Source organism: Nerophis lumbriciformis, linkage group LG12 (genome assembly GCF_033978685.3).
Source record: "Nerophis lumbriciformis linkage group LG12, RoL_Nlum_v2.1, whole genome shotgun sequence".
In the NCBI taxonomy this organism is placed as follows: Eukaryota; Metazoa; Chordata; class Actinopteri; order Syngnathiformes; family Syngnathidae; genus Nerophis; species Nerophis lumbriciformis.
In genome coordinates this window covers 6,029,714-6,043,947 of record NC_084559.2, presented here as the reverse complement: position 1 = coordinate 6,043,947, position 14,234 = coordinate 6,029,714, and the positions used below count along the sequence as shown (strand labels likewise).

The 14,234-nt window shown below is 41.8% G+C and overlaps 1 protein-coding gene across 1 annotated transcript in view; it reads right to left on the bottom strand.

The window, feature by feature from the left end:
* Positions 1-315: 315 nt before the first annotated feature.
* The window catches only part of LOC133623053 (intraflagellar transport protein 81 homolog), a 49,936-nt gene continuing 36,017 nt past the window's right edge, over positions 316-14,234 (bottom strand). The window contains exons 12-18 of the mRNA XM_061985980.2: positions 13,271-13,399; positions 13,104-13,193; positions 9,777-9,863; positions 9,571-9,642; positions 4,810-4,895; positions 4,502-4,547; positions 316-1,847 (exon numbers count right to left, since the gene is read on the bottom strand). Of these exons, the coding sequence (XP_061841964.1) occupies positions 1,665-1,847; positions 4,502-4,547; positions 4,810-4,895; positions 9,571-9,642; positions 9,777-9,863; positions 13,104-13,193; positions 13,271-13,399 (693 nt within the window). The 3' untranslated portion in view covers positions 316-1,664. The remainder of the gene's footprint in view (positions 1,848-4,501; positions 4,548-4,809; positions 4,896-9,570; positions 9,643-9,776; positions 9,864-13,103; positions 13,194-13,270; positions 13,400-14,234) is intronic.

The window sequence follows — 14,234 nt, the reverse complement described above, 5'->3', positions numbered from 1 at the left end:
CGTAACACTACATAAACACAACAGAACAAATACCCAGAACCCCTTGCAGCACTAACTCTTCCGGGCTACATTATACACCCCCGCAACCACCAAAATCCCCCCCCCCCCCAACCCCACCCACCTCAACCGACGCACGGAGGTGGGCGGATGTTCTCCCGAAATGTGTTTGTCATACTTGTTTGGTGTGGGTTCACAGTGTGGCGCATATTTGTAACAGTGTTAAAGTTGTTTATACGGCCACCCTCAGTGTGACCTGTATGACTGTTGACCAAGTATGCATTGCAGTCACTCATGTGTGTTTGCAGAAGCCTCATATGACATGTAACCGGGCTGGCACGCTGTTGGTACAAGTTGTAGAGGGCGCTAAAGGCAGTGCCATCACGGCACGCCCTTATTATTGTTGTTTGGGTGAAAATCAGCAGGCATTCGAGAGAATAGTTGCCACGAAATTCGGGAGTCTCCCGGGAAAAATCGGGAGGGTTGGCAAGTATGACGCTGTCAAGCGCCATTCATATAAAACTTGCGGGCCGCACTAACATTACATTTTCATATTAAGGTGCGGGCCGCGTGTCTGAGACCCCTGGTTTATACATAGCACAAAGCAAAAAAAAATGTTTGTATGCAGTGTTTATTTCATTTTAAATTTCAAAAGAGTTTTGTGGCTCCCATTGTTTTCTTTAATTTGTGAAACGGGTCAAAATGGCTCTTTGAGTGGTAAAGGTTGCCGACCCCTGGTCTAGTCTCTTACGTGAATGAGCTAAATAATATTATTTGATATTTTACTGTAATGTGTTAATAATTTCACACATAAGTCGCTCCTGAATATAAGTCGCACCCCCGGCCAAACTATGAAAAAAACTGCGACTTATAGTCCGAAAAATACGGTATATTGTTTTTGATTCAGGACAGTTGATATTTATAGATAAAAGTGGAAAAAGTGATCAAATGGTAAATGGGTTATACTTGTATAGCGTTTTACTACCTTCAAGGTATTCAAAGGGCTTTGACACTATTTCCACATTCACTCATTCACACACTTCACCCTTGCATAAGGAGCAAGGGTGAAGTGTCTTGCTCAAGGACACAACGGACATGACTAGGATGGCGAAAGTCGGGGATCGAACCGGGAACCCTCAGGTTGCTGGCACAGTCACTCTACCAACCTAGCCACGCCGTCTCCAAAATTGGAGTATCAGTCCAAATAAATGTTATTAAATTCAATAGAAAAAAGTATTGTATTTCTTAAAATTATTTCTGGAAATATACAAAGAAACAAGTAAATGTAATCAGATCACATTCAAGCAGCAAAGATCTCCAAGACTGGCAAGAAGTATACAGTCCAAGGTCAAATGAATCTTGCTAAAAATATTTGTCTGCCAGTAAGCATACATACAAAGTAGTGTATGTATGCAGCGATAAGGACTGTATGTATGCCGTTATCGCTGGACACTTAGATCAAAAGTACAGTAGATCAATGTTAAGAATGTGTCAAGAACTATGGCGAGAGTCAAAACTGTCCAGTACAAAGTTATCTCAAGGCACTTTGCATAAAAATGATAGCTGTGTCTTACCCTTTATCAGAGTATATTTACCTCCAAGTGAGTGAAGTGATAAACAATAGAGTATATTAAACCGCTAATGAATAGTACGGAGGTTTACAAGGCTCACAGCACCAGTCTGTCTTCGCCTCCTTCCTGGATGACTTGGCCAACAGATGCCTCCATCTGTGCTCGGATGAAGCACTGTCTCTTGCACTCCATCAGCTGCTCCAAGTCTCTCCACATCTTCATCTGCTCCATGTTAGCACCGTGGTTCTCCCTTACCAGCTTCTGCTTCTCACGTAACTTCTGCAATACACATATGAGAAAGACTAAATATTGGTATTTAGTCTAAAGTATATGTATATATATATATATATATTAGAGATGTCCGATAATGGCTTTTTTTTCCGATATCCGATATTCCGATATTGTCCAACTCTTAATTACCGATTCCGATATCAACCGATACCGATATATACAGTCGTGGAATGAACACATTATTATGCCTAATTTTGTTGTGATGCCCCGCTGGATGCATTAAACAATGTAACAAGGTTTTCCAAAATAAATCAACTCAAGTTATGGAGAAAAAAATGCCAACATGGCACTGCCATATTTATTATTGAAGTCACAAAGTGCATTATTTGTTTTAACATGCCTCAAAACAGCAGCTTGGAATTTGGGACATGCTCTCCCTCAGAGAGCATGAGGAGGTTGAGGGGGGAAGGGTTCAGGGGTAGGGGGTAGCGGGGGGTGTATATTGCAGCATCCCGGAAAAGTTAGTGCTGCAAGGGATTCTGGGTATTTGTTCTGTTGTGTTTATGTTGTGTTACGGTGCTGATGTTCTCCCGAAATGTGTTTGTCATTCTTGTTTGGTGTGGGTTCACAGTGTGGCGCATATTTGTAACAGTGTTAAAGTTGTTTATGCGGCCACCCTAAGTGTGACCTGTATGGCTGTTGACCAAGTATGCATTTCATTCAATTGTGTGTGTGAAAAGCCGTAGATATTATGTGACTGGGCCGGCACGCAAAGGCAGTGCCTTTGAGGTTTATTGGCGCTCCGTACTTCTCCCTACGTCCATGTACCGTATTTTTCGGACTATATGTTGCAGTTTTTTTCATAGTTTGGCCGGGGGTGCGACTTATACTCAGGAGTGACTTATGTGTGATATTATTAACACATTACCGTAAAATATCAAATAATATTATTTAGCTCATTCACGTAAGAGACTAGACGTATAAGATTTCATGGGATTTAGCGATTAGGAGTGACAGATTGTTTGGTAAACGTATAGCATGTTCTATATGTTATAGTTATTTGAATGACTCTTACCATAATATGTTACGTTAACATACCAGGCACGTTCTCAGTTGGTTATTTATGCCTCATATAATGTACACTTATTCAGCCAGTTGTTCACTATTCTTTATTTATTTTAAATTGCCTTTCAAATGTCTATTCTTGGTGTTGGGTTTTATCAAATTAATTTCCCCAAAAATGCGACTTATATTCCAGTGCGACTTATATATGTTTTTTTTCCTTCTTTATTATGCATTTTCTGCCGGTGCGACTTATACTCCGAAAAATACGGTACACAGCGGTGTTTTAAAAAGTCATACATTTTACTTTTTGAAACAGATACCTATTATTTTGAAACCGATACCGATAATTTCCGATATTACATTTTAAAGCATTTATTGGCCGATAATATCCATCCATCCATCCATCCATCTTCTTCCGCTTATCCGAGGTCGGGTCGCGGGGGCAGCAGCCCAAGCAGGGAAGCCCAGACTTCCCTCTCCCCAGCCACTTCGTCCAGCTCCTCCCGGGGGACCCCGAGGCGTTCCCAGGCCAGCCGGGAGACATAGTCTTCCCAACGTGTCCTGGGTCTTCCTCGCGGCCTCCTACCAGTCGGACGTGCCCTAAACACCTCCCTAGGGAGGCGTTCGGGTGGCATCCTGACCAGATGCCCGAACCACCTCATCTGGCTCCTCTCGATGTGGAGGAGCAGCGGCTTTACTTTGAGCTCCTCCCGGATGGCAGAGCTTCTCACCCTATCTCTAAGGGAGAGCCCCGCCACCCGGCGGAGGAAACTCATTTCGGCCGCTTGTACCCGTGATCTTGTCCTTTCGGTCATAACCCAAAGCTCATGACCATAGGTGAGGATGGGAACGTAGATCGACCGGTAAATTGAGCCCAATATATTATTGGCAGTCCGATAATATCGGACTGCCAATATTATCGGACATCTCTAATATATATATATCTATATATCTACATATATATATATATGTACGCCTGAGGGCTCGAAGGTCCGTAATATCATCGCTTACGTGCGATGATTTCTCCAGATTCTCTGAACCTTTTGATGATATTACGGACCGTAGATGGTGAAATCCCTAAATTCCTTGCAATGGATCGTTGAGAATTGCTCTTAAACTGTTCGACAATTTGCTCGTGCATTTGTTGACAAAGTGGTGACCCTTGCCCCATCCTTGTTTGTCAATGACTGACCATTTCATGGAAGTTGCTTTTAAACCCAATCGTGGCACCCACCTGTTCCCAATTAGCCTGTTCACCTGTGAGATGTTCCAAATAGGTGTTTGATGAGCATTCCTCAACTTTCTCAGACTTTTTTGCCACTTGTGCCAGTTTTTTTGAAACATGTTGCGGGCATCAAATTCCAAATGAGCTAATAATTGCAAAATATAAAGTTTTCCAGTTCAAACGTTAAATATCTTGTCTTTGCAGTCCATTCAATTGAATATAGGTTGAAAAGGATTTGCAAATCATTGTATTCTGTTTTTATTTACCATTTACACAACGTGCTTAACTTCACTGGTTTTGGGGTTTGTACACATATATATATGCATATACATATATATATATATATATACATACATATATATACATATAGAGAGAGAGATAGAGAGAGAGAGAGAAAATGGCAAAAGCTCACCTTGCCAAGCAATTCTTGCTCTGCAATGTTCTTCATGTACACTTCCCTACAAACAAGGGTGTAAAGGGTATAAATTCACACGCAAGCCATAGCAAATTTAGAAGAACGACTTCTCTGTTTTCATTAGGGTGTGTGGTTCATAAATATATCCCTCATCCATATTCTAGTTCCACTTGTGGTAACAACTTTCTAATACCCCTTTATGTGAATTAGCAGCTCAACTGACTGTGACGTAAGAAGAGCTCCCTGCGTGTATAAAAGGTTATTCATCTTGCAAGCAGCTGCTCAGCCTGACTCTGCACGCTCACCTGATGGCCTTTTTCCTCTCCTGGACATCAGAGGACACGTAGGCCTTCATCTCTTCAGCAGCCCGCTGTATTTGCATCTCAATGATCTGTGAAGGACACAAGTTCACTAAAGGGGCAGGTAACCTCAAACAAGGCAAGGCATCAAACCACAGGTGCCAGGTGGTTCGGATTTCAGTTGAGGGACCGGGTCTTCATTGTTCATTTCAATAGTTCTTGAGACTGGATAGTTGGACTCACCTTCACTTACAGTTTGAGTTCCTGAAAAAAACCTCCTAAACAGACTTTATTGTATGCTGGAGTTTCTACTGGGAAAAGGCATCAAGCAAGTGTGGGCTCGCGGCTTATAATGTACATTAAAGTCTTCCTTAGTGAACAAAAGGGTTCTTTTTCTGTGCCGTGGTTTCAGGGAACAGACTCTGACTGTAGTTTGTCCTTTATTAGCTAAACAGCAGCTCAGAGTATCTAACCTTCAGTGGAAGACTTCAATGTTGATAGGCTGAAGGGGGTGTGATTGTGAAGAAAAAACGTCCAACATATCTTATGTAATTGGATAACCATAGTTTGTTCATAATGAACACTATGCATAAGCATACGCTTGTCCATATGTGCGCATGGCACAAGGACAGCCGATTGTATCTTTCACTCAATGATTGAATTTGTTGTTTCATCAGACCTGCTACTGTATGTCTTGGGAATTTCGGGTATGACAAAGTCTGAGTTGAAAATTGATCAGCACCTGGTGTCGAGTTTGATTATATGACAGGAGAGGATGCCGGAGAGATCTGGCAAGACACAAGCGTATAGGGAAGGCGCTGTGTTAACATCTTGCAGATTTGACCTTTCAACTCATATCTTTGCCTCTACCTCAAGGCACGCAGGAGATACTCAAATTCTTAAAAATGTTGCTCCTCTATTGCTGAGGCTTCAGATCAGGGCTGTGGCTGCAAGGTGGTTAGTGTCAGTTGTGGTAGGGACCCCTTAACTCTTTGGATGTCATGACTGTCATGGTTGACACAGTACAATTGGCAGATTGAGTGGTTTGTCCTCCTATTCAAGATGGGGGATTGGATGGTGTGCACCATAGAAGACCATACTCCTTAGCCTCCCTGAGAAAGTTTATTCCAGAGTGCTGGAGCCATCAGTAAAATCTCAGATACAGGTGTAACCTGCCTTAAAGGGGAACATTATCACCAGACCTATGTAGGCGTCAATATATACCTTGATGTTGCAGAAAACAGACCATATATTTTTTAAACCGATTTCCGAACTCTAAATGGGTGAATTTTGGCGAATTAAACGCCTTTCTAATATTCGCTCTCGGAGCGATGACGTCACAACGTGACGTCGCATCGGGAAGCAATCCGCCATTTTCTCAAACACCGGGTCAAAACAGCTCTGTTATTTTCCGTACCTTGGAGGCATCATGCCTCGTCGGTGTGTTGTCGGAGGGTGTAACAACACGAACAGGGACGGATTCAAGTTGCACCAGTGGCCCAAAGATGCGAAACTGGCAAGAAATTGGACGTTTGTTCCGCACACTTTACCGACGAAAGCTATGCTACGACAGAGATGGCAAGAATGTGTGGATATCCTGCGACACTCAAAGCAGATGCATTTCCAACGATAAAGTCAAAGAAATCTGCCGCCAGACCCCCATTGAATCTGCCGGAGTGTGTGAGCAATTCAGGGACAAAGGACCTCGGTAGCATGGCAAGCAATGGCGGCAGTTTGTTCCCGCAGACGAGCGAGCTAAACCCCCTATCAACCCTAGCTTCCCTGGCCTGCTAACATCAACTCCAAAACTTTCAGGAAAAGAGCGCGGATTAGGGTATGTCTACAGAATATATTAATTGATGAAAATTGGGCTGTCTGCACTCTCAAAGTGCATGTTGTTGCCAAATGTATTTCATATGCTGTAAACCTAGTTCATAGTTGTTAGTTTCCTTTAATGCCAAACAAACACATACCAATCGTTGGTTAGAAGGCGATCGCCGAATTCGTCCTCGCTTTCTCCCTGGCTGTCGTGTCGTTTTCGTCGGTTTCGCTTGCATACGGTTCAAACCGATATGGCTCAATAGCTTCAGTTTCTTCTTCAATTTCGTTTTCGCTACCTGCCTCCACACTACAACCATCCGTTTCAATACATGCGTAATCTGTTGAATCGCTTAAGCCGCTGAAATCCGAGTCTGAATCCGAGCTAATGTCGCTATAGCTTGCTGTTCTTTCCGCCATGTTTGTTTGTGTTGGCTTCACTATGTGACGTCACAGGAAAATGGACGGGTGGTTAAAATCAGGCACTTTGAGATATTGCGTGATGGGTAAAATTTTGAAAAAAACTTCGAAAAATATAATAAGCCACTGGGAACTGATTTTTAATGGTTTTAACAATTCTGAAATTGTGATAATGTTCCCCTTTAATTTGCCTCCTTCACACTGCTTTTGGATCAAACCAGGCTCCCCAGATTGAGAGATGAGGGCATTAGGAAACAGCGCAACTCTTAAGGCTCAGGGAACGAGGTTTACCAACATTCTACTGCAAGGCCACATTAGCTGGCATCTGTTACATCGGTACACTGGAATTGCTCTACACCCTTGCAAGGGTACTAGAAGGTGCAAGGGAATTTACCCAACCAGTTCGGACCTGTTTTGAGGACCTGGAAAGGCATTCAACCGTATCATTTGTTTACTGTGGGGGGTCAGGTGCTGGCAATTACAAGCCATCCAGTCCTTGTAGAATTGTAGTAGGAGCGTGGTTCGCATTGCAGGCCATAAATGTAACCTTTTTATGGTGAATTATGGCCTCCGAAAAGGCTGACATTTGTCACCGGTTATGTTCATTATCTTTGTGGCCACAATATGTATCTCAATCTCCATCTCTGAAGCCAAGGTGCAGAGGATGTCCAGTTAGCTGACCTTAGGATCTCACATCTATTTGCAGATAAAGTACTTCTAATGGCTTCATTGAACTGTAACCTTCAAAATTGACAGGAACAGACAACAGCTAAGCTGCCGGGGTGAAAATCACCACCACCTTGTGCCCTCCAGGTTGGGCATGAAGTCTCGCCTCAGTTAGAAGTGAGGGAAAGATGAATCGTGACATAAACCGTCTCCCTGCACCTGACTGTCGTGGTGAAGAGAGATCTAAGTTAAAAAGGAAAAGCTCTCAGTCCTCATTCACACCATCACCTATGGCCGCAAGATTTGGGTAGTAACTGAAAGGAAAAGATCGCATACAAGTGGCAAAATTAGTTTCTTGCAGGTTCAGCTCACCCTAAGAAATAGGGTGAGGATCTTGGTCATCTGAGAGGCACTCAGATTTCACCTCCACGTTTACAGGACCGAGTTGTGGTGGCTCTGGCATCTGCTTTTGATGCCTCCCAGATGCTTCCCTGGTGAGGTGTTTGGAGATTCCCAACTGATACAAGACCACAATATAGACCTACGACAAACAGTGTCTCACAGCTGGCCATGGGACACATGGTTTGGAGTAAAGTTTGGTTTGGGCATTCCTTCTGAGACTTCTTCCCCCAGAACCCGAAAAAGTGTAAGATAATGAATTGATGGAAATTCGGTTTGGTTTTCTACATTTGCCATTTTTGATTTTAACAGGTTTCTACTTTTGCAAACTTTTCCACCAAAGGCTGCATACAAAAAAGGGAAGGATGGGAGTGGCCCACACTGATACATTTTGCGCATTAAAAATGCTAAAACCAATCCAATCCATTGATATTACGTGGTATAGGGGACAACAAATGGGTTATACTTGTATAGCACTTTTCTACCTTCAAGGTACTCAAAGCGCTTTGACAGTATTTCCACATTCACCCATTCACACACTGATGGCGGGAGCTGCCATGCAAGGCGCTAACCAGCAGCCATCAGGAGCAAGGGGTGAAGTGTCTTGCCCAAGGACACAACGGACGTGACTAGGATGGTAGAAGGTGGGGATTGAACCCCAGTAACCAGCAACCCTCCGATTGCTGGCACGGCCACTCTACCAACTTCGCCACGCCGTCCCTACTATATATATATATATATAAATATATATATATATATATATATATATATATATATATATATAATTAATTAATTAAAACACTATTTTCAAATACAATAAATAAAGAATTTATACTTTTTTTTTTAACTTTAAAGATAAATATATAAAGCGGTAGAAAATGGATGATGAATGGATTAAAAATAATTTTAAAATAAATAACATTAAAAAAAATCAATAAAAAAGTCACTGGTGAGTGTTGACTCATTTTTAGTGGTTAGTAAATATGTACTGCTGTACACTGACTACTCTAAACGTCCATACTTTTGTACTATTATTATGAAAATTATGATGATGGATTAAAAGTAATTTTAAAATCCATCCATCCATCCATTTCCTACCGCTTATTCCCTTTGGGGTCGCGGGGGGCGCTGGAGCCTATCTCAGCTACAATCGGGCGGAAGGCGGGGTACACCCTGGACAAGTCGCCACCTCATCGCATTTTAGAATAAATAACATAAAAAAACTAATCAATAAAAAATAATACATCTAAAAACAATTAGGAATAGATAACAAATTTTAAAAAACTATATATATATATATATATAAATATTTCATCAAAAAATAATTTTAAAAGAAATAGTGTAATATTTTATACTACAGTATATTCATTATATATTCAGAGGGAAAATTTAAAAAAAAACTAGCTGCTGGTTAAAAATGGCACCCGGACACCCCTGTAGTGATTGCTTCCTCCTTATTCTTACCTCAGACTTGCAGTTGATGGTATGATATTTGTTTTCCTCCTGTGCCGTGTCCTCTCTCAGTGCCTTTACCTCCTGCAAATCACAATTAAAAACACTTTACTACCTAGAGGGTGCAAAATCATTGCAAATAATTATAAACACACAGCAAAGAAACAGAAAAAAATTCAATTCCATGAGTAGAGGTGGCAGAAAACAAAAAACTATACCTGCTCCAATTTAGATCTGTTGCTCTCCAAACCAGCACCACAACTTTCATACTGTGACTTCTTTTCTTCATATTCCGGATTTAAGACCTGGTGTGAAAACATTCCGTCCACATAAAACATACATTTTCCATACAAAAATCATAGCAGATCCTCAATTTCAACACTTTCCATTTATAGTATCATTCAAAACATGGTGTCCCTTTGTGCAACTTCACCAACAATAGCCTCTTACAACGTCTATTTCTGTCTTTCGGTTGCAAAGGTTTCATTGGTCGATATTAGCTGGGCAAGAGGAAGATGGAACACATGTAGGAAAATGTAATCCTCCGCCTTTAGCAAAGCAATGTGGGGGGGCTTTCCCTTCAAGCTTTGTTTTTTTTCAGGGCCATGTGAATGACCCTGTCATGATAATGGACAAACAAAACAGCAGCACAAATCAGTAACAGATTTGCAATTGTTAGTACTTCTGAGTCACAGTTAATCACTACTGTATTGCTTAAAGGGGACCTACTATGCAAAACCAATTTTCTTACCTATTGGTACCTATTGTTGTGTATTTGGGATCTGCATAGGTCCCGAAATTTTGAAATTAGACCATGGAGGCATGGCGGAGATATCTAATACTTCTTCTAAACGAGCTGTTTAGAATTTGCAGCGTTTTTCCCAAGTTTCATGTCAGCGGATATCTCCATACATGGTAGAAGTTTACCCAAAGAGCTTTGCGGGCATACTTGCCAACCTTGAGACCTCCGATTTCGGGAGGTGGGGGTGGGGGGTGTGGTCGGGGTTGTGGGACTGGGGCGTGGTTGTGGGCGGGGGCGTGGTTAAGAGGGGAGGTGTATATTGACAGCTAGAATTCACCAAGTCAAGTATTTCATACATATATATATATATATATATATATATATATATATATATATGTATATGTATGAAATATATATACATATATATATATATATGGGGGTGGGGATGGGGGCGTGGTTAAGAGGGGAGGTGTATATTGACATACATATATATATATATATATATATATATATATATATATATATATATATATATATATATATATATATATATACATCCTGAAAATATGCAAACAAAACTGTGTTTAGATAATTGATAATTCAAACTTGCATAAATAAATCTTAAGGATATAATATAACTTGGCTTCTGAGAGCTTCAAAATGTAATGAATAAAATGCTAAAGTTGTTGATAAACAAGCAATTATTTGAATAATTAAATATGGCCATTTTAAATGAATTATTATGATCATTTAAAATTCATTATTTCATATATGTTTATTTTAATGTATAATTCTATGGCTGGATGTAATAAGGAATCAGAAAAAATACAAATAAAACCACAATTAATTTTGATGTTTTTAGCAAAATGTAGTAAAAATGTATTTAGTTTTTTTTGTAATTAATAAATATATTTATTTTTAGGTAAGATCCATCCATCCATCTTCTTCCGCTTATCCGAGGTCGGGTCGCGGGGGCAGCAGCCTAAGCAGGGAAGCCCAGACTTTCCTCTCCCCAGCCACTTCGTCCAGCTCCTCCCGGGGGATCCCGAGGCGTTCCCAGGCCAGCCGGGAGACATAGTCTTCCCAACGTGTCCTGGGTCTTCCTCGTGGCCTCCTACCGGTCGGACATGCCCTAAACACCTCCTTAGGGAGGCGCTCGGGTGGCATCCTGACCAGATGCCCGAACCACCTCATCTGGCTCCTCTCGATGTGGAGGAGCAGCGGATTTACTTTGAGCTCCCCCCGGATGACAGAGCTTCTCACCCTATCTCTAAGGGAGAGCCCCGCCACCCGGCGGAGGAAACTCATTTCGGCTGCTTGTACCCGTGATCTTGTCCTTTCGGTCATAACCCAAAGCTCATGACCATAGGTGAGGATGGGAACGTAGATCGACCGGTAAATTGAGAGCTTTGCCTTCCGGCTCAGCTCCTTCTTCACCACAACGGATCGATACAGCGTCCGCATTACTGAAGACGCCGCACCGATCCGCCTGTCGATCTCACGATCCACTCTTCCCTCACTCGTGAACAAGACTCCGAGGTACTTGAACTCCTCCACTTGGGGCAAGATTTCCTCCCCAACCCGGAGATGGCACTCCACCCTTTTCCGGGCGAGAACCATGGACTCGGACTTGGAGGTGCTGATTCTCATCCCAGTCGCTTCACACTCAGCTGCGAACCGATCCAGTGAGAGCTGAAGATCCTGGCCAGATGAAGCCATCAGGACCAAATCATCTGCAAAAAGCAGAGACCTAATCCTGCAGCCACCAAACCGGATTCCCTTAACGCCTTGACTGCGCCTAGAAATTCTGTCCATAAAAGTTATGAACAGAATCGGTGACAAAGGGCAGCCTTGGCGGAGTCCAACCCTCACCGGAAACGTGTCCGACTTACTGCCGGCAATGCGAACCAAGCTCTGACACTGATCATACAGGGAGCGGACCGCCACAATCAGACAGTCCGAAACCCCATACTCTCTGAGCACTCCCCACAGGACTTCCCGAGGGACACGGTCGAATGCCTTCTCCAAGTCCACAAAGCACATGTAGACTGGTTGGGCAGTCTACATGTGGTAAGTCAGTTTAGGTAAGATAAACATAATAATACAATGTATCTCTAGTCTGGATGATTTAGTTCTTGTCACCCTGTTGTCCTCCCGTCATAAAAAAAAAGGCTGTCCTCACTCAGGTCCGCATGGAGCTGGAGGGGGCGTGGCCTCCAGCTCCGGTTGAAAATCGGGAGATTTTCGGGAGAATATTTGTCCCGGGAGGTTTTCGGGAGAGGCGCTGAATTTCGGGAGTCTCCCGGAAAATTCGGGAGGTTTGGCGAGTATGTTTGCGGGAGTCCGCCATTGTAGTCTAACACTGCAGTCAATAAGTTCCTTCTTATTCTCTATCCTCTTGTTGTGGGGCAGACTGGCTCGTACATGCACACGTATCCTCCGCAGTTGCCGTTTCTAACACAAAGTAGCAAATAACTTGAACTTAAATCTGTCAGTAGACTCGATATGGAAGCGCTAAAAACTACAACATGGCTGACGAAGAGAAGACACATTCCCACAAAACAGCGCATCCTGAACTTAAAGATGGTCTGTAAAGCAATCTATGCAAAATAAGAACCACTATTACATGTTATGTAGACCACAAAGAAGTGTTTTAATGTACAAAAAAACCTTTTAAGTGGTGCTGTGTCAATATTTACACACACAATACCTTAATAACCCTATTTATTTGACATATTTATTTATTTAGTTACAATGATCTTGTGCAATATACAATAGTTGTTTATGATGTAGTAATGCTCACCTGACACTGTTGCCTCAGTGACCTCAGCTCTTTGATAATTGGAGCTAGAGCCGACTTCTTCTCCACTATCATTGAGTTTAATTGCTTCACCTATGAAAACGGACAACAATCATAAGGATTTATGTTTTCCTCAAATGAAAATGGTCATAAAAATATTGGACAGTTACCATTTCAGACATATCATCCAGTGTGCGACCCTTCTTTTCATCCAGCTCACTCTTAATGGCTGACACCCTCTCTAGTTCCTCCTGGGTGTTGCTGTAGCCAGATATACCTTTCTCAGCCTCCACAAATTGCTTCAAAACCACACGAGAGAGAAATATGGCAAGTTAACGACAGGCAATAATAGGCAACAAATGTATTATTGTGCTCTGTATTTTGTAACATAAAATATTATGAAACGTTATTGTTTTTAATGATAATTTATCCACAATCCCTTCACATGAGAAGCATACAGATGACAGGCAGAGTGAAGACGCATAGATGATCATGGTATATACCGTATTTTTCGGAGTATAAGTCGCTCCGGAGTATAAGTCGCACCGGCCGAAAATGCATAATAAAGAAGGAAAAAAACATATAAGTCGCATTTTTGGGGGAAATCTATTTGATAAAAGCCAACACCAAGAATAGACATTTGAAAGGCAATTTAAAATAAATAAAGAATAGTGAACAACAGGCTGAATAAGTGTACGTTATATGAGGCATAAATAACCAACTGAGAACGTGCCTGATATGTTAACGTAACATATTATGGTAAGAGTCATTCAAATAACTATAACATATAGAACATGCTATACGTTTACCAAACAATCTGTCACTCCTAATCGCTAAATCCCATGAAATCTTAAACGTCTAGTCTCTTACGTGAATGAGCTAAATAATATTATTTGATATTTTACGGTAATGTGTTAATAATTTCACACATAAGTCGCTCCCGAGTACAAGTCGCACCCCCGGCCAAACTATGAAAAAAACTGCGACTTATAGTCAGAAAAATACGGTACATATACAACACAGCTGGTGGCTTTAATTACTGAGGCTTTTTACCTCTACAAAAAGGAACGGTGCAAAAGCAACAGTTATTGTTTGGTCACCGTTGGTTTCTTGGTTGTTGGCTATTTTAGGTAA